Below are 18,173 nucleotides of genomic sequence, written 5' to 3' on the forward strand. Positions count from 1 at the left end.
TCGAACTTGTTGTAATCTGCTAGATAAAGAGGAGGAGCTACTCAGCTACAAACTGAACACATACAGAGAACCTTCGCTACCTAAGCATATTTTAATACACATTCTTTCGCTGTGATCTAAATCGTGGTCGTAATGACAAAAGGAAAAATGAAGCAAAATATTTATTATTCCTCGTTTATCCTTCATGTAAACACATAGTAATAAATCTGTTACATGTAGCGCCTAGAGCGAGTGTCTAGGTCTCTTTCACGGTGTCTTCACAGATAGAACCAGGTACTAGTCAACAGACAACCTTTGGAATGTCTGTATGACGAAGCAAAAAATGTTTTTGTTAAATAAAAGAACCATGTTATTTTAATCGTGTAAGATGCCAATTTAATAAAATGCGTATACACAAAGATAAAACTATTAATAATACAGCTGAGGTAATTTGCATCTGTAGCAGAACCTCTGCCGTGTCTGAAGTGTACTTAGCAATGTATAGGTCTTAAGACATACTTGGGAGAAGCAGTTACGTTGACCATATCTGTGACGAGGAAATCTGCTAAAATTAGCTTCCACATTTAAATAATGACATAAACGTCCTTTCATACTATCCTGGCAGCAATGTATACAACATGACGTCGAGTGAAAAAGAAACGTTTGCTATCGTGGAGGTCGTCAAAGGGAATTACAAATAAAAGTTAGTGTTTCATTAAAAAGTTGTTAGGACTTATTTGAAACGTTTTATTTCCATTTTACAGCCTCTGATCAGCAAACAAATAATGTTCTGACATTTTATGCGCTCAAAATGAATGGGATAATGTCACATGTCAATGGCTCCATACAGGTCCAATCTTTTTAAAGCCTTCTAAGTGGTACGGGTTCGTCACAGCCTCCTTCGTGCAGGATTCGCACATCTGAAACAGAAAACAACGTTACGGTCATAACAGGTACCAGCAGATTGAAGATAATATTAAACCAGTAGAAAGATCAATGAAAATCATATAAGAAAAGAAGAGAGAGATTGAAATTGGCTCATCCCTTGTGGCTCCGAGGCATCTGTATGACAAGCTGTGTTTGGCTGCAAGAGCACCCATACCACGGGGGAGGGTGGGCGGCAAGGAAAAAACAAAGTCTAGTCATGTATTTTTCTTTCAAGAAAATGATTTAAAAGTCGGTATTAAACAGGTTTTTAACAGTGTCGGAACTGGAATATATTATGTATAATTACAAGTCACCATTTTTCTTCCAAAATGTTACAAATATTCCATATTCTTGTCCCCCCCCCCTTCCCCCTTACAAACTACCATATGGGCGCCCTTGTCTGGAGGTGTATCGTAAAAACTGATATGATACCTGCTTTAGTTTCGTCAGGAGTGATATAGTTGTTAAGGTAAGTTTCATTTACATTTAAATGTTTAAATATCGATGATCCTAAACTTCATGACCACTGCACACCGCGAGACTGTATGTTGTCCGCTGGCATTGTGGCCACGTGACAGAGTAAGAAAAATATGATGTACGTTCTGGTTACAACATCTCCGAGTTTTATTCCTCAAGACTGGAAACAAAAATATACGGTTTGCTTTAAAATGCGCATGCACTCGTTGTGTGACAGAGATGGCAGCACTGGACTACACACAGAACTCTAGTGGCAGTGACGAGAGTGAAGACTTTTTGATACACAAAGTGGCGAAAAGTATTCTTCATGTGGGTGTCACGAATGGTGGGGGACGAACACAAGGTAGAGTGCATGGCATGTTATCAGGCAGTGTGGATGCGTGATGACAGAATGAATGGAACTTTCTTTTCATCGTTAATGGTAGTGTAAGAGTCATGGATGCGATTTTCCAGTGATCAAGCCAGACTCCTAAATAAGCGTTTGGAGCGGCCTTGGAAACATGGCGCCGACATTATGAGAAATGTGGGTGGCTGCAGCAAGATTACATCGAGATGTGGTAGAAGCTTCACAGTATTCGGCTGAATTATTCCTGAGAAAAAAACAGAGGTGTTTTAACTTGAATTCACTTCGTATATCAATGCAACGAATGGGAAATCATTCTAGTGAGGATGTGTGTCGCGAAAGGGAAAATACAGCGACATAAACGACTTTGACACCAAGAGAGGATTGTCATGGCCCGGCGTCTGGGAGCGAGCATCTCGGAAACGGCGAAACTGATCAGCTACTTGCATGCTAATGTCTTGCGGACCTATGGTAAGTGGATGAAGAATGGTGAAATCTTGAACAGGTGACAAGGTGCTGCACGTTCACTCGCCTTCACAGATTGTGCAGGCCAGAGGCTTGCCCACTCTGTAGAGCAGGGTATGGGTCGATGTGCAACAGATCTAACGGCAGGGTACAATGTTGGTGCTGGCACTAGGGTTTCGGAGCACATTGTTGAGCGCACATTGTTAAATACTGGGCTCCACAACAGACGACACCCATGTGTTCCCGTGTTGGCCTGTTGACACAGTTACATCGCCAGTCACTTTTGCAATGGGCTCGAAGCCATCGAGACTGGGCCGTGGATCAACGTGTCGCCTAGCAGGATGAATCAAGAGTCTCGTTTCACCAGGTCGATGGTCATGCCCACATACGCTGTAACGGAGGCGAAAGGCTCCTCAAAAGATGAACTGTGCCACAGACGCAAGCTGATGGTGCAGTAATATGCTGTAGGAGACATTCACTTGGGCTTCAATGTGACCTGTGGTAGTAATCGAAGGCACCATGACAGCGATGGAATATGTGAACATTATTGCTGATCATCTGCATCACTTCATGCTTGATGTCTATCGCAACGGTGAACACATCTTCCAGCAACTTAAATGTCAGTGTCAGAAGGCCAGAATCGAGCCGCAGTGGTTTGAGGAGTAGGGTAGTGAACTCACGTTGATTTCTTGGCCATCAAATGCGCTGATCTGAGACCACTGGAACACACCTAGGAAGCTATCGTGCGGCAGCTTCGCACTCACAAATCACTGGTCAGTAATTTATGGGAACTGCGTGAGCTTGTGAAGACGTCTTGTGCCACACACCTCTGGAAACGTAACTAGGACTTGTCGAATCAATGCCATGCAGAATCGCTGTTGCATTGCGTCCCAGAGGTTGACCAACTAATACAAGTGTCTGGTTTCACCAGGTCGTAATGTTTAAGCTCATCACTGTATTTTGAGTTATGAAGGGCGAGTGCTCCTTGCCGATTTTTTCTTTTTACTTTTAATTAATGTCGTCGCCATTTTTGGCTCATCAGAACTATATACAACAACAAATAGCTGAAAACAGAGTCTGCGGAGATATGGGCACCATTACAGGCAAACACCTAATACTTGAAGTACAGAAGAAGAATTGAGAAACGATGATTAGGGTTTGATGTACCGTGCTCGAAAAGGTAGTTAGACATGGAGCACATGGTTGGTTTATGGCAAGTACGGGAAAGGAATCTTGGAGCCCACGTTACAAGAGTCGTCCTGGAATTTGCCTTTAGAAATCTGGCGGATTATGGGTAACCTAACGCGGGACTGCTGGGTTCTATGAACTTAAATCCTACCAAGTGTTACCCTGAGATGAAAAAGTTGACACTTGAGGGAAAATCGTAGCGATCCACATCCAGTTCAGCTTATTTTGAGTCTGTATACAGTTCATCACATTTTTTCCCCCATGAATACTTCTGGGCCAGGCTATCTAACCCAATACAGGTTTGCAGTTTGTTACTGATTGCCAAATGTATTTCATTTAGTTTTGCCTGTGTTATAATTACCTCATTGGCTACATTGTGCCAAGAAGCCTTCACGTCACTGGTGAAGAATTGTAAGTGTAGGTTGTTGTCTCAGTTAACAGTGCGTACTTTTCTTGCATTCTGCCTGGTTTAAGTCCCTTTATTAGTTCACTGTAAGTAATTTTTCTTGAAAACGTACTTTACTGAAGATGTAACTTACGTCCCTCACAAAAGCTCGTATGTACTTTAGGTTACTGTGAATGTAGTTTAACATTATTGCTGCAGAGATACTGGAAACTGTTGCATGTCTTGTGGGAGCTGAGACAAGAAGAAGTAATGTTTGGGCTTTGGTGATGGGAGCCATGGTGGGATGTTGCAAAACGACTGTATTGTGATGAGCAGCGCCAAGACTGTAGCTCGTGGGATGGGTTGATGGGGAAAGTGAACTTCTGCTTTGGATGGGAGGCGACAGTTAAAGTTGACTTGGGACAGAATGTGGGATGCATGGAAATCGACGGAGGCTGGTATCAGCGCTGCAGCGGTCCAGCGTTTGGGAGGATTGGAAGGACTATGCACAACGTTGACTTGATCTTCGAGATAAGAAAAGTGAAGTCGTGTGGAATGGTTGGCTGGGAAACACGGGGGGTGGGGGGGGTGGGGGTGGGGGGGGGTGGAGGAGGCAAGTTCAGCCGCCTAATTGGAAAGGTTTATGCTATCCTTCCGCACATTGGCACCTTCCCTTCGCGAAGTGTCAGAGTTGTGTGTTAGGTATACCTGATACGTGTAGACGACTTGAATGGGTGTGTATAGCGTAGCGTTATGTTTGCGCTGTATGACGATGAGGGAAGGGAGAGGGTAAAACCCGGTGCCAGCACATAGCCACCTCCTCTTAAATAGCGTTAAGGGAGCCACCGAGCTTAACCTCCGTGTCCGACGGGCGGATCACTGTCAACAGTGTTATAGGCCGTCACTGCATTAGGCGTGCGCCACCGTAGCTGAGTGGATTGGCCGGCCGGAGTGGCCGAGCGGTTCTAGGCGCTACAGTCTGGAACCGCGCGACCGCTACGGTCGCAGGTTCGAATCCTGCCTCGGGCATGGATGTGTGTGATGTCCTTAGGTTAGTTAGGTTTAAGTAGTTCTAAGTTCTAGAGGACTGATGACCACAGCAGTTAAATCCCATAGTGCTCAGAGCCATTTGAACCATTTTTTTGAGTGGATTGGCCGGCACTGTAGCTCAGCGTGTTCGGTAAACTGAGTAAAGGAATTAACGATCACCTTGAACGGATGTCTTGTGACGTCCGCTCAGACCAAACGCAACGAAAAAAGAAGTGGACAGCGTGCTGGCTTGTCATGCTGGGAGTCACGGGTTCTATTCCTGGCTGGGTTGGAGATTTTTTCTCTGCTCAGGGGCTTTGTGTTTGTGTCGTCTTCATCATCACCATTTCAACCTCACCGACGCGCAAATCGTCGAAGTGGCCTCACCTAAAAAGACTTGCACCAGGCGATCAGGTCTACCCGCCGGGAGGCCCTCGCCACACGACGTTTCATTTTCATTTCCAAAAGACAGTGTGGAGAGATCTGCAATTTAATCCAGGACACTGATGCAAAGTCTGGTGACCAGAAACTTTACGCCACCACCTCGCCTTTCCTTTCCCAGTGAGGCAAAGCTGTCAACAGCACATGACATACTCAGGTGGTTACCCATTCACGTACCGTAGAGGAGGAGGAGGAGATTAGTGTTTAACGTCCCGTCGACAACGAGGTCATTAGAGACGGAGCGCAAGCTCGGGTGAGGGAAGGATGGGGAAGGAAATCGGCCGTGCCCTTTCAAAGGAACCATCCCGGCATTTGCCTGAAGCGATTTAGGGAAATCACGGAAAACCTAAATCAGGATGGCCGGAGACGGGATTGAACCGTCGTCCTCCCGAATGCGAGTCCAGTGTGCTAACCACTGCGCCACCTCGCTCGGTCCACGTACCGTGCATGCCCAAGGTTGCTTAACTTCTGTGATCTCTCTATCAGAGACATTACTTGTTTATTGATTACTCTCAGATAGGGGGCGGCCTGCGACAGACGTATTACCGCTCTTTAGTCAAATGTGTATATTGTTTTCTTAAATAACAGATGTCTGAATGGTGCGAAAATTGGCAGTTGACCCTAAATAACGAAAAGTGTGAGGTCATCCACATGAGTGCTGAAAGGTATCCGTTAAACTTCGGTTAAACGATAAATCAGTCAAATTTAAAGGCCTTAAATTCAACTAAATACCTAGGAATTACAAAAAAAAAAAATGGTTCAAATGGCTCTGAGCACTATGGGACTTAACATCTGAGGTCATCAGTCCCCTAGAACTTAAAACTACTTAAAACTAACTAACCTAAGGACATCACACACATCCATGCCCCAGGCAGGATTCGAACCTGCGACCGTAGCGGTCACGCGGTTCTAGACTGAGGCGCCTAGAACCGCACGGCCACACCGGCCGTCTAGGAATTACAATTACGAACAACTTAAACTAGCAGAAACACATAGAAAATGTTGTGAGGAAGGCTAACCAAAAACTGCGTTTTATTGGCAGGACAGTTAGAAAATGCAACAGGTCTACTAAGAAGGCTGCCTACACTACGCTTGTCCGTCCTCTTTTAGAGTACTGGTGCGCTGTGTGGGATCCTTACCATATAGGATTGACGGAGTACATCGAAAAAGTTCAAAGAAGGGCAGTACGTTTTGTATTATCGCGAAATAGGCGAGAGAGTCTCTCTGAAATGATACAGGATGTGGGGTGGACATCATTAATAGAAAGGCGTTTTGCGTTGCGGCGGAATCTTCTCACGAAATTCCAATCACCAACTTTCTCCTCCGAATGCGAAAATATTTTGTTGACACCGAACTACATAGGGAGAAGCGATCACCATGATAAAATAAGGGAAATCAGAGCTCGTACGGATATATATAGGTGTTAGTTCTTTCCACGCGCTGTACGAGATTTGAATAATAGAGAATTGTGGAGGTGGTTCGATGAACCATTTGCCAGGCATTTAAATGTGATTTGCAGAGTATCCATGTAGATGCAGATGTAGAAAATAATAGGAGTCAAAAATAATAAAAATAATTCTATCTGATAATGTACTATAAAAAACACAAATGGCAGTGGTGTGACGGGTGCTAAACTGATGAGGATCACGATGATTCATCTGTGAAGCAGCTTGCTTTCAGCTCCCAGTGGATGATACATGGTAACGAAGGAGAGAAGTACGGATGGAGCACCTTGGCGCTATCAATACCTTCACTGAACGATATCAATGGTAATGTTGCCAATGCCTGCCATTAAAGCGGAGTTTCTAAACACGGTTTTCTGAAATTCCTACACCATAGAAGATGAAGTTAATATTCCATATTTAGAATTAAGGACAGCTGCCAAAATGAATAGCTTGAAAGTAAATACCCTCGGTGTAACGGACGAACTTAAATAATTTGATAAATGCAAGGCTTCTGGTCCAGATTGTATTCCAAGTAGGTTCCTTTCAGGATATGTTGCTGTGATCGCTCCATACTTAGGAATCATATACAAGTTCTGACGACGAAAGATCCGTACCTAAAGACTAGCAGTTCACACCAATACTGAAGAAAGGAAATAGGAGTAATCTCTCGAGTGTGCTCCCTGCCGCCGTTGGATAAGCAGCTGCAGCAGCAAGTCGTATACTCCTAGCTCACTCATTTGTTACATAGTTTAATTCTTAATTTCTTTGCGTGTTTCTGGTACTTGCATTGTTTAATTCATAAATTTCGGGCGTATTATAGTATTTGAGAGTTGTAGCATCGCGTTTTAGTACATGAGTAGTGTAAAATCGCGTAGTCTCCTTCCGCCGCCGAGCAGTGTGTCAGCAGTGCGCAAGTAGCAGCATTACTGCATCTACTAGGCAATCTTGTATTTTAATAACCGTTTAAATTTTGTGTCGATTTGTTTGCGCTCTCTGTAGATTAGTTCAGACGTTCTTTGCACAACAGTTTTTAGCATGGATAGGGACTGCAACTGCTGTGTTCGGATGCAGGCTGAGTTGGCATCCCTTCGCTCCCAGCTTCAGACAGTGTTGGCTTCAGTCACACAGCTTGAGGCTGTTGCCAATGGGCATCACTGTGGGGGTCCGAATGGGGGTTTGTCGGAGACGGCCAGCTCGTTCCACGCATCCCCCGATCGGACTACGACTGTGGTTGCCCGGGATACTGCCCGCATTGAGGCTGATCCCTCACCTGTGGTAGAGTGGGAGGTCGTCTCGAGGTGTGGCAGGGGGCGAAAGACATTCTGGAGGGCTGAACGGAAGGCCTCTCCAGTTTGTCTGACGAACCAGTTTCAGGCTCTGTCTCAGGCTGATACTGATCTTCAGCCTGACATGGCTGCTTGTCCTGTTCCAGAGGTTGCCCCTCAGTCTGCAAGATCCGGGCGGTCGCAGAGGGTGGGCTTACTGGTAGTTGGGAGCTCCAACGTCAGACGCGTAATGGGGCCCCTTAGGGATATGGCAGCAAGAGAGGGGAAGAAAACCAATGTGCACTCCGTGTGCATACCGGGGGGAGTCATTCCAGATGTGGAAAGGGTCCTTCCGGATGCCATGAAGGGTACAGGGTGCACCCATCTGCAGGTGGTCGCTCTGTCGGCACCAATGATGTGTGTCGCTATGGATCAGAGGAAATCCTCTCTGGCTTCCGGCGGCTATCTGATTTGGTGAAGACTGCCAGTCTCGCTAGCGGGATGAAAGCAGAGCTCACCATCTGCAGCATCGTCGACAGGACTGACTGCGGACCTTTGGTACAGAGCCGAGTGGAGGGTCTGAATCAGAGGCTGAGACGGTTCTGCGACCGTGTGGGCTGCAGATTCCTCGACTTGCGCCATAGGGTGGTGGGGTTTCGGGTTCCGCTGGATAGGTCAGGCTTCCACTACACGCAACAAGCGGCTACGCGGGTAGCAGGGGTTGTGTGGCGTGGGCTGGGCGGTTTTTTAGGTTAGATGGCCTTGGGCAAGTACAGTAAGGGCAACAGCCTCAACGGGTGCGGGGCAAAGTCAGGACATGCGGGGACCAAGCAGCAATCGGTATTGTAATTGTAAACTGTCGAAGCTGCGTTGGTAAAGTACCGGAACTTCAAGCGTTGATAGAAAGCACCGAAGCTGAAATCGTTATAGGTACAGAAAGCTGACTGAAGCCAGAGATAAATTCTGCCGAAATTTTTACAAAGGTACAGACGGTGTTTAGAAAGGATAGATTGCATGCAACCGGTGGTAGAGTGTTCGTCGCTGTTAGTAGTAGTTTATCCTGTAGTGAAGTAGAAGTGGATAGTTCCTGTGAATTATTATGGGTGGAGGTTACACTCAACAACCGAGCTAGGTTAACAATTGGCTCCTTTTACCGACCTCCCGACTCAGCAGCATTAGTGGCAGAACAACTGAGAGAAAATTTGGAATACATTTCACATAAATTTTCTCAGCATGTTATAGTCTTAGGTGGAGGTTTCAATTTACCAGATATAGAATGGGACACTCAGATGTTTAGGACGGGTGGTAAGGACAGAGCATCGAGTGACATTATACTGAGTGCACTATCCGAAAATTACCTCGAGCAATTAAACCGGGAACCGACTCGTGGAGATAACATCTTGGACTTACTGATAACAAACAGACCCGAACTTTTCGACTCTGTAAGCGCAGAACAGGGAATCAGCGATCATAAGGCCGTTGCAGCATCCCTGAATATGGAAGTAAATAGGAATATAAAAAAAGGGAGGAAGGTTTATCTGTTTAGCAAGAGTAATAGAAGGCAGATTTCAGACTACCTAACAGATCAAAACGAAAATTTCTGTTCCGACACTGACAACGTTGAGTGTTTATGGAAAAAGTTCAAGGCAATCGTAAAATGCGTTTTCGACAGGTACGTGCCGAGTAAAACTGTGAGGGACGTGAAAAACCCACAGTGGTACAACAACAAAGTTAGGAAACTACTGCGAAAGCAAAGAGAGCTTCACTCAAAGTTTAAACGCAGCCAAAACCTCTGAGACAAACAGAACCTAAACGATGTCAAAGTTAGCGTAAGGAGGGCTATGCGTGATGCGTTCAGTGAATTCGAAAGTAAAATTCTATGTACCGACTTGAAAGAAAATCCTAGGAAGTTCTGGTCTTACGTTAAATCAGTAAGTGGATCGAAACAGCATATCCAGACACTCCGGGATGATGAAGGCATTGAAACAGAGGATGACACGCGTAAAGCTGAAATACTAAACACCTTTTTCCAAAGCTGTTTCACAGAGGAAGACCGCATTGCAGTTCCTTCTCTAAATCCTCGCACAAACAAAAATATGGCTGACATCGAAATAAGGGTCCAAGGAATAGAAAAGCAATTGGAATCACACAACAGAGGAAAGTCCACTGGACCTGACGGGATACCAATTCGATTCTACACAGAGTACGCGAAAGAACTTGCCCCCCTTCTAACAGCCGTGTACCGCAAGTCTCTAGAGGAACGGAAGGTTCCAAATGATTGGAAAAGAGCACAGGTAGTCCCAGTCTTCAAGAAGGGTCGTCGAGCAGATGCGCAAAACTATAGACCTATATCTCTGACGTCGATCTGTTGTAGAATTTTAGAACATGTTTTTTGCTCGAGTATCATGTCGTTTTTGGAAACCCAGAATCTACTATGTAGGAATCAACATGGATTCCGAAAACAGCGATCGTGTGAGACACAACTGGCTTTATTTGTTCATAAGACCCAGAAAATATTAGATACAGGCTCCCAGGTAGATGCTATTTTCCTTGACTTCCGGAAGGCGTTCGATACAGTTCCGCACTGTCGCCTGATAAACAAAGTAACAGCCTACGGAATATCAGACCAGCTGTGTGGCTGGATTGAAGAGTTTTTAGCAAACAGAACACAGCATGTTGTTATCAATGGAGAGACGTCTACAGACATTAAAGTAACCTCTGGCGTGCCACAGGGGAGTGTTATGGGACCATTGCTTTTCACAATATATATAAATGACCTAGTAGATAGTGTCGGAAGTTCCATGCGGCTTTTCGCGGATGATGCTGTAATATACAGAGAAGTTGCAGCAGTAGAAAATTGTAGCGAAATGCAGGAAGATCTGCAGCGGATAGGCACTTGGTGCAGGGAGTGGCTACTGACCCTTAACATAGACAAATGTAATGTATTGCGAATACATAGAAAGAAGGATCCTTTATTGTGTGATTATATGATAGCAGAACAAACACTGGTAGCAGTTACCTCTGTAAAATATCTGGGAGTATGCGTGCAGAACGATTTGAAGTGGAATGATCATATAAAATTAATTGTTGGTAAGGCGGGTACCAGGTTGAGATTCATTGGGAGAGTCCTTAGAAAATGTAGTCCATCAACAAAGGAGGTGGCTTACAAAACACTCGTTCGACCTATACTTGAGTATTGCGCATCAGTGTGGGATCCGTACCAGATCGGGTTGACGGAGGAGATAGAGAAGATCCAAAGAAGAGCGGCGCGTTTCGTCACAGGGTTATTTGGTAACCGTGATAGCGTTACGGAGATGTTTAACAAACTCAAGTGGCAGACTCTGCAAGAGAGGCGCTCTGCATCGCATTGTAGCTTGCTGTCCAGGTTTCGAGAGGGTGCGTTTCTGGTTGAGGTATCGAATATATTGCTTCCCCCTACTTATACCTCCCGAGGAGATCGCGAATGTAAAAGTAGAGATATTAGAGCGCGCACGGAGGATTTCAGACAGTCGTTCTTCCCGCGAACCATACGCGACTGGAACAGGAAAGGGAGGTAATGACAATGGCACGTAAAGTGCCCTCCGCCGCACACCGTTGGGTGGCTTGCGGAGTATAAATGTAGATGTAGATGTAGAATTACAGACCCACACCACTGACGTCTGGACAACTAGTTTTTTACTCAGACTAAGCAGTGAGTGCTATCGACACGAAATCTCAAACTGATTCGATATTTCTAGATTTCCAGAAGCTTTCGACATTGTTCCTCACAAGTGCCTCTTATTCAAATTGCGTGTCTATGGAGTATCGTCTCAGCTGTGCGACCGGATTCGTGTTTTCCTGTCAGAAAGGTCACAGTTTGTAGTAATTGACAGAAAGTTATAGAGTAAAACAGAAATATTACCTGGCGTTCCCCAAGGAAGTGTTATTTACCCTGTGTTAATATATGCTAACGATTTAGGAGGCAATGTTAGCATCCTTGTTAAAATGGTTTCAGATGATGCTGTCGTTTACCGTATAGTAAAGTCGTCAGAAGATAAATACCGATTGCAAAATGATTTGGACAAGGTATCGATATAGTTCAAAAAGTGTCAGTTGATCGTAAAAAATATAAACTGTCAAGTCATCCACATGGGTACTAAATGGAGTCCGCTAAATTTCGGTTACACGTTAAATCACATAAATCTAAAGACTCTCAGTTAACTAAATGTCTAGGAATTAGAGTTCAAAAAACGTTAAACTGAAACGATCACATACATACTGTTGTGGGGAAGGAGAGCCAAAGTCTGTGTTTAATTGGCAGAACATTTACGCAACAAATTGTCTAAATCGACTGCTTACATTGCCATTGTCCGTCCTCTTCTGGACTACTGCTGCACGTGTAGGATCTTTATCAGACAGGACTGATGGAGGACATCGAAAAGCTTCAAAGAAGGACAGCTCATCTTGTGTTATCATGAAATACGGGAGAGTGTGTCACTGATATGATACGTGTGTTACTGTGACATTCATAAAAACAAAGTGGTTTTTGTTGCGTTCACGAAATTTCCATTACCAACTTTCTCCTCCGAATGAGTAGATATTTTGTTGACGCCTACCTACATAGTCAGAAATGATTACGGTAATAAAATAATAGAAATCAGAGCTCATAGGGAAAAATTTAAGTATTCGTTTTTGCCAGCGCGCCTTTATCAAATGGAACGGTAGAGAAATACACTCCTGGAAATGGAAAAAAGAACACATTGACACCGGTGTGTCAGACCCACCATACTTGCTCCGGACACTGCGAGAGGGCTGTACAAGCAATGATCACACGCACGGCACAGCGGACACACCAGGAACCGCGGTGTTGGCCGTCGAATGGCGCTAGCTGCGCAGCATTTGTGCACCGCCGCCGTCAGTGTCAGCCAGTTTGCCGTGGCATACGGAGCTCCATCGCAGTCTTTAACACTGGTAGCATGCCGCGACAGCGTGGACGTGAACCGTATGTGCAGTTGACGGACTTTGAGCGAGGGCGTATAGTGGGCATGCGGGAGGCCGGGTGGACGTACCGCCGAATTGCTCAACACGTGGGGCGTGAGGTCTCCACAGTACATCGATGTTGTCGCCAGTGGTCGGCGGAAGGTGCACGTGCCCGTCGACCTGGGACCGGACCGCAGTGACGCACGGATGCACGCCAAGACCGTAGGATCCTACGCAGTGCCGTAGGGGACCGCACCGCCACTTCCCAGCAAATTAGGGACACTGTTGCTCCTGGGGTATCGGCGAGGACCATTCGCAACCGTCTCCATGAAGCTGGGCTACGGTCCCGCACACCGTTAGGCCGTCTTCCGCTCACGCCCCAACATCGTGCAGCCCGCCTCCAGTGGTGTCGCGACAGGCGTGAATGGAGGGACGAATGGAGACGTGTCGTCTTCAGCGATGAGAGTCGCTTCTGCCTTGGTGCCAATGATGGTCGTATGCGTGTTTGGCGCCGTGCAGGTGAGCGCCACAATCAGGACTGCATACGACCGAGGCACACAGGGCCAACACCCGGCATCATGGTGTGGGGAGCGATATCCTACACTGGCCGTACACCACTGGTGATCGTCGAGGGGACACTGAATAGTGCACGGTACATCCAAACAGTCATCGAACCCATCGTTCTACCATTCCTAGACCGGCAAGGGAACTTGTTGTTCCAACAGGACAATGCACGTCCGCATGTATCCCGTGCCACCCAACGTGCTCTAGAAGGTGTAAGTCAACTACCCTGGCCAGCAAGATCTCCGGATCTGTCCCCCATTGAGCATGTTTGGGACTGGATGAAGCGTCGTCTCACGCGGTCTGCACGTCCAGCACGAACGCTGGTCCAACTGAGGCGCCAGGTGGAAATGGCATGGCAAGCCGTTCCACAGGACTACATCCAGCATCTCTACGATCGTCTCCATGAGAGAATAGCAGCCTGCATTGCTGCGAAAGGTGGATATACACTGTACTAGTGCCGACATTGTGCATGCTCTGTTGCCTGTGGATGATGATGATGTTTGGTTTGTGGGGCGCTCAACTGCGTGGTTATCAGCGCCCGTACAATTACCCAATCTTTGCTCAGTCCAATTTCGTCACTTTCCTGGATGATGATGAAATGATGAGGACAACACAAACACCCAGTCATCTCGAGGCAGGTGAAAATCCCTGACCCCGCCGGGAATCGAACCCGGGACCCCGTGCTCGGGAAGCGAGAACGCTACCGCGAGACCACGAGCGGCGGACACCTGTGTCTATGTGCCTGTGGTTCTGTCAGTGTGATCATGTGATGTATCTGACCCCAGGAATGTGTCAATAAAGTTTCTCCTTCCTGGGACAATGAATTCACGGTGTTCTTATTTCAATTTCCAGGAGTGTAGTTTGAAAGATGTTCGTTGAACCCTCTGCCAAGCACTTAAGTATGAATTGCAGAGTAATCATACAGATGTAAATGGAGATGTAGATCTGGGAAGTAGTATAATACATACAAATAGGACACCGAGTTAGAAAGTGGGAATACGATGTTCGGCTGGGAAATGGGGTGTATAAATGGATGCCAAACCACCAAGGAACAAGGCTTAGGCATGAGGCTGGGAGAGGTAGTGGAGCAGTGGTCCAGGGAAAGGATGTTAGGACTAGGGCCATAGCTCGTAGGACGTGTAAATGTCAGGACTGGTTTCCAGGTTTGGAAGAGCCTTTTGAAGTTGATATGGACGGTGTGGTAATGAAAGGACGCGTTGGTATAGGCGCAGCAGGAGCCCACGATTGAGTAGACAACTGGGTTATGACGTTTGGGTCTGCAGCATGTACAGGATTTGCGTGGATGTTCGAGAATTTTAGAAGAGGGGAGAATTTTGTCAACTGATAGAGAATATGTGCAGGAGAAGGTGGGGGATACGGAAGACAGGGCGGAATGAGAGGCATTCTAGGACCAGTGTGGAACGGTAAAGTTTGGGCGTATGGTGGGAAACATCAGCTACGGGGAAAGAAAAACCGTGGTGAAAATCCAGACACGACAAGAAGAGAAGTAAGTGATGCAGATGCTCGGCTCACCTGAGGCGGCGCGGCCCAGGCTCTTGTCGCACTCGAAGACGCATTCGTTGGCGTAGGTCTTGTTGTCGGAGCCGCAGAGGGGGCGGTAGATGCGGGGGCAGGCGCACACGCCTCTGCCGCGGCCGCGCAGGTGCTTCGCGGACGCCGAGCTCAGCGCCGCCACCAGCAGCAGCACCGTCAAGCACACGATTGTCTTCCTGCGGTACACAATCGACACATGTGAATATTGTCACCGCGAACCTTCGTGACAGTCTCCTGCATCTCATGAAGACATGCTGACTGCCAGCGACAAGAAGATTATCTGATACACTCTTCAATGTGAAATCTGCAACACACAATCCCGAATGAATCACTATACAGAGGATGTACAGGACAATAGTATACCAGCAGTTTTGTATCAACGTTACAGTGATAGCATACAAATTGCACCAAAAGCGTTTCAATTGCACTGATGTGACAACATTCATAGGATACCTCCTAATGTCATGTCGGACCTCGTTTTTCCGGTCTTAGTGCAGCAATTCGACGTGGAATGGTCTCAACAAGTCCTCAGAAGTCCCTGCAGAAATACTGACCCACTATGCCTCTCCAGCAGTCCCTAATTGGAAAGTGTTGCCGGTGCAGGATTTCGTGCACCAACTGACATCTCGATTATGTCCCATAAATGTTCGGTGGGATTCGCGTCGGACGATCTGGGTGGCAAGATCATTAGCTTGAACTGTCCAAAATGTTCTTCAAACGGATCGCGATCAATTATGACCCGGTGACAAGGCGCTTTGTCGTCTATAAATATTTCTTTGTTATTTGGGAAGTCCAAGAACTGCTGCAAATGGTCAGTGACCAGTTCAGTTGGACCAGAGGACCCAGTCCATCCCATGGAAACACAGCTCACACCATTATGGAGCCACTACCAGCTTGCAACAGTACCTTGTTGACAATTTGGGTCCATGGCTTCTTGGGGTCTGCGCCGCACTCGAACCCTACCATCAGGACTTATCAACTGGAACTGGGACTCATCTGACCAGACTACGGTTTTCCATGATTCTCTGCTACATATGTAGTAGCTCACTGAAACAGGGAATTTTTTCAGATAGACTGAAATACGCTATTGTTAAACCATTGCATAAAAAAGTGGATAGATCTGATACTAACAACTACCGCCCAATCTCACTTCTGACAGCTTTATCCAAAATTCTTCAAAAAATAATGAATTCAAGAGTAGCATCACATATCTGTAAAAATGAAGTACTAACAAAATATCAGTTTGGCTTTCAGAAAGGCTTTTTAACAGAAAATGCTATATATGCTTTCACTGATCAAATGTTGAATGCATTGAATAACCGAACATCACCCATTTGGATATTCTGTGATCTCTCAAAGGCTTTTGATCGTGTAGATCATGAAATTCTTTTAGGTAAGCTTAAGTATTGTGGGTGTGAGTGAGACAGTACACAAGTGGTTTAATTCATACTTAACTGGAAGAATGCAGAAGGTTGAAATTAACAGTACAGTCAGCAAAAACCAGCAGAGCCCTCTAACTGGGGAGATATCAAGAATGGCGTCCCACAGTGTTTGGTCTTAGGTTCCTTATTGTTCTTAATATATATAAACGACTTGCCACTCTATATTCATGAAGATGCAAAGCTGATGACACAAGTATAGTAATCACACCCAACAAACAACAATCAGCTGAGGAAAAACGTCTTTCAGAAAATTAAGTGGTTCTCTGCAAATGGACTCTTACTAAATTTTGAGAAAACCCAGTTTATACAATTCTGTACAGTAAATGGCATAACACCATTGATAAATATAGACTTTCATATGGCACCATATTTTGGGCCACTTCATGATTAAGAGAGAGAGTATTCATTGCACAAATACATGTAATCGGAATAATAGCTGGAACCCACCCAAGATCACCTTGCAAACATTTATTTAAGGATCTCGGGGTATTCACAGTACCTTCGCAATACATATATTCACTTATGAAATTTGTCATTAATAACTCATCCCAATCCAAAAATAACAGCGAACACTAGAAGAAATGATGATCTTCACAATTGTGGATTAAATCTCATTGTGGCATAGAAAGGGGTGAATCACGCTACCACAAAAATCTTTGGTCATTTTCCAAATAGTATTTAAAGTCTGACAGATAGACAACCAACATTTAAAAGCAGATTAAGAGAATTTTTGAATGACAACTCCTTCCACTCAACAGATGATTTCTTAGATACGAAGTAGTAACTGAAAAAAAAAATATTTTGTGTAAAGAAAACTTATGTCAAAGTGATAGAATGACATATTTCACATCGCTACGAAATGTTGTATTCATGATCTATGGAACAAGGATTAATGTATGTATGTATGTACCAGCTGTAGTACCAAGGCAGCAGATCAAATGTCAGTGGCAGCAAATAAATAAAGCAGTAAAATTTATTAATGACCGATTTCGGATGTGTGGCATATATTTTCTAATTTCCTACAAAATGCTAAAATTACTTCTTGCTGATACTGACATGTAAACCCTACATGAAACCTAATATGTACTCGAAGTGGTGAAATACAATTAGCTGTGAAGCCACCACTTCATCACGGAGACTTTACAAAGAGTTTATAGTACGAGGGCATGCTGAAAAGTAATGCCTTCGAATTTTTGTGGGAAAGTTCTTAAAGTTTTTGAATAAAACAAACGTTATTAACGTTGTAGATCTTTATTCAAAAAATGGTTCAAATGGCTCTGAGCACTATGGGACTTAACTACTGAGGTCATCAGTCCCCTAGAACTTAGAACTACTTAAACCTAACTAACCTAAGGACATCACACACATCCATGCCCGAGGCAGGATTCGAACCTGCGACCGTAGCGGTCACGCGGTTCCAAGCTGACGCGCTTAGAACCGCACGGCCACACCGGCCGGCTAGATCTTTATTATTCATGTCTACATATTTGCTTCTCTCTGGCGCTAGTGGGCTCCAAATTGCAGCGTTTAACATGTCACTATGTGTAACTTAGCTTTGTCTGTGTGTGAGAAACAGCGTGCTGTAATCGAGTTTCGAATTCGAAAATTTCGTCTACAAAAGGTGCAGCCGCTCCTTCAGCAGCGCTGCGACATCTGCAACAATCCGACGCTTTGGCTTATTGTCATTGATCATCCGCTACATAGTCCCTC

The 18,173-nt window shown here is 45.4% G+C and overlaps 1 protein-coding gene across 1 annotated transcript in view; it reads right to left on the reverse strand.

Moving 5' to 3' along the window:
* Window positions 1-711: 711 nt before the first annotated feature.
* The window catches only part of LOC126146611 (turripeptide Lol9.1-like), a 39,731-nt gene continuing 22,269 nt past the window's right edge, over window positions 712-18,173 (reverse strand). Inside the window, exons 2-3 of the mRNA XM_049915632.1 lie at window positions 15,001-15,197; window positions 712-899 (exon numbers count right to left, since the gene is read on the reverse strand). Of these exons, the coding sequence (XP_049771589.1) occupies window positions 841-899; window positions 15,001-15,197 (256 nt within the window). The 3' untranslated portion in view covers window positions 712-840. The remainder of the gene's footprint in view (window positions 900-15,000; window positions 15,198-18,173) is intronic.

This window comes from Schistocerca cancellata, chromosome 2, assembly GCF_023864275.1.
Source record: "Schistocerca cancellata isolate TAMUIC-IGC-003103 chromosome 2, iqSchCanc2.1, whole genome shotgun sequence".
Classification (NCBI taxonomy): Eukaryota; Metazoa; Arthropoda; class Insecta; order Orthoptera; family Acrididae; genus Schistocerca; species Schistocerca cancellata.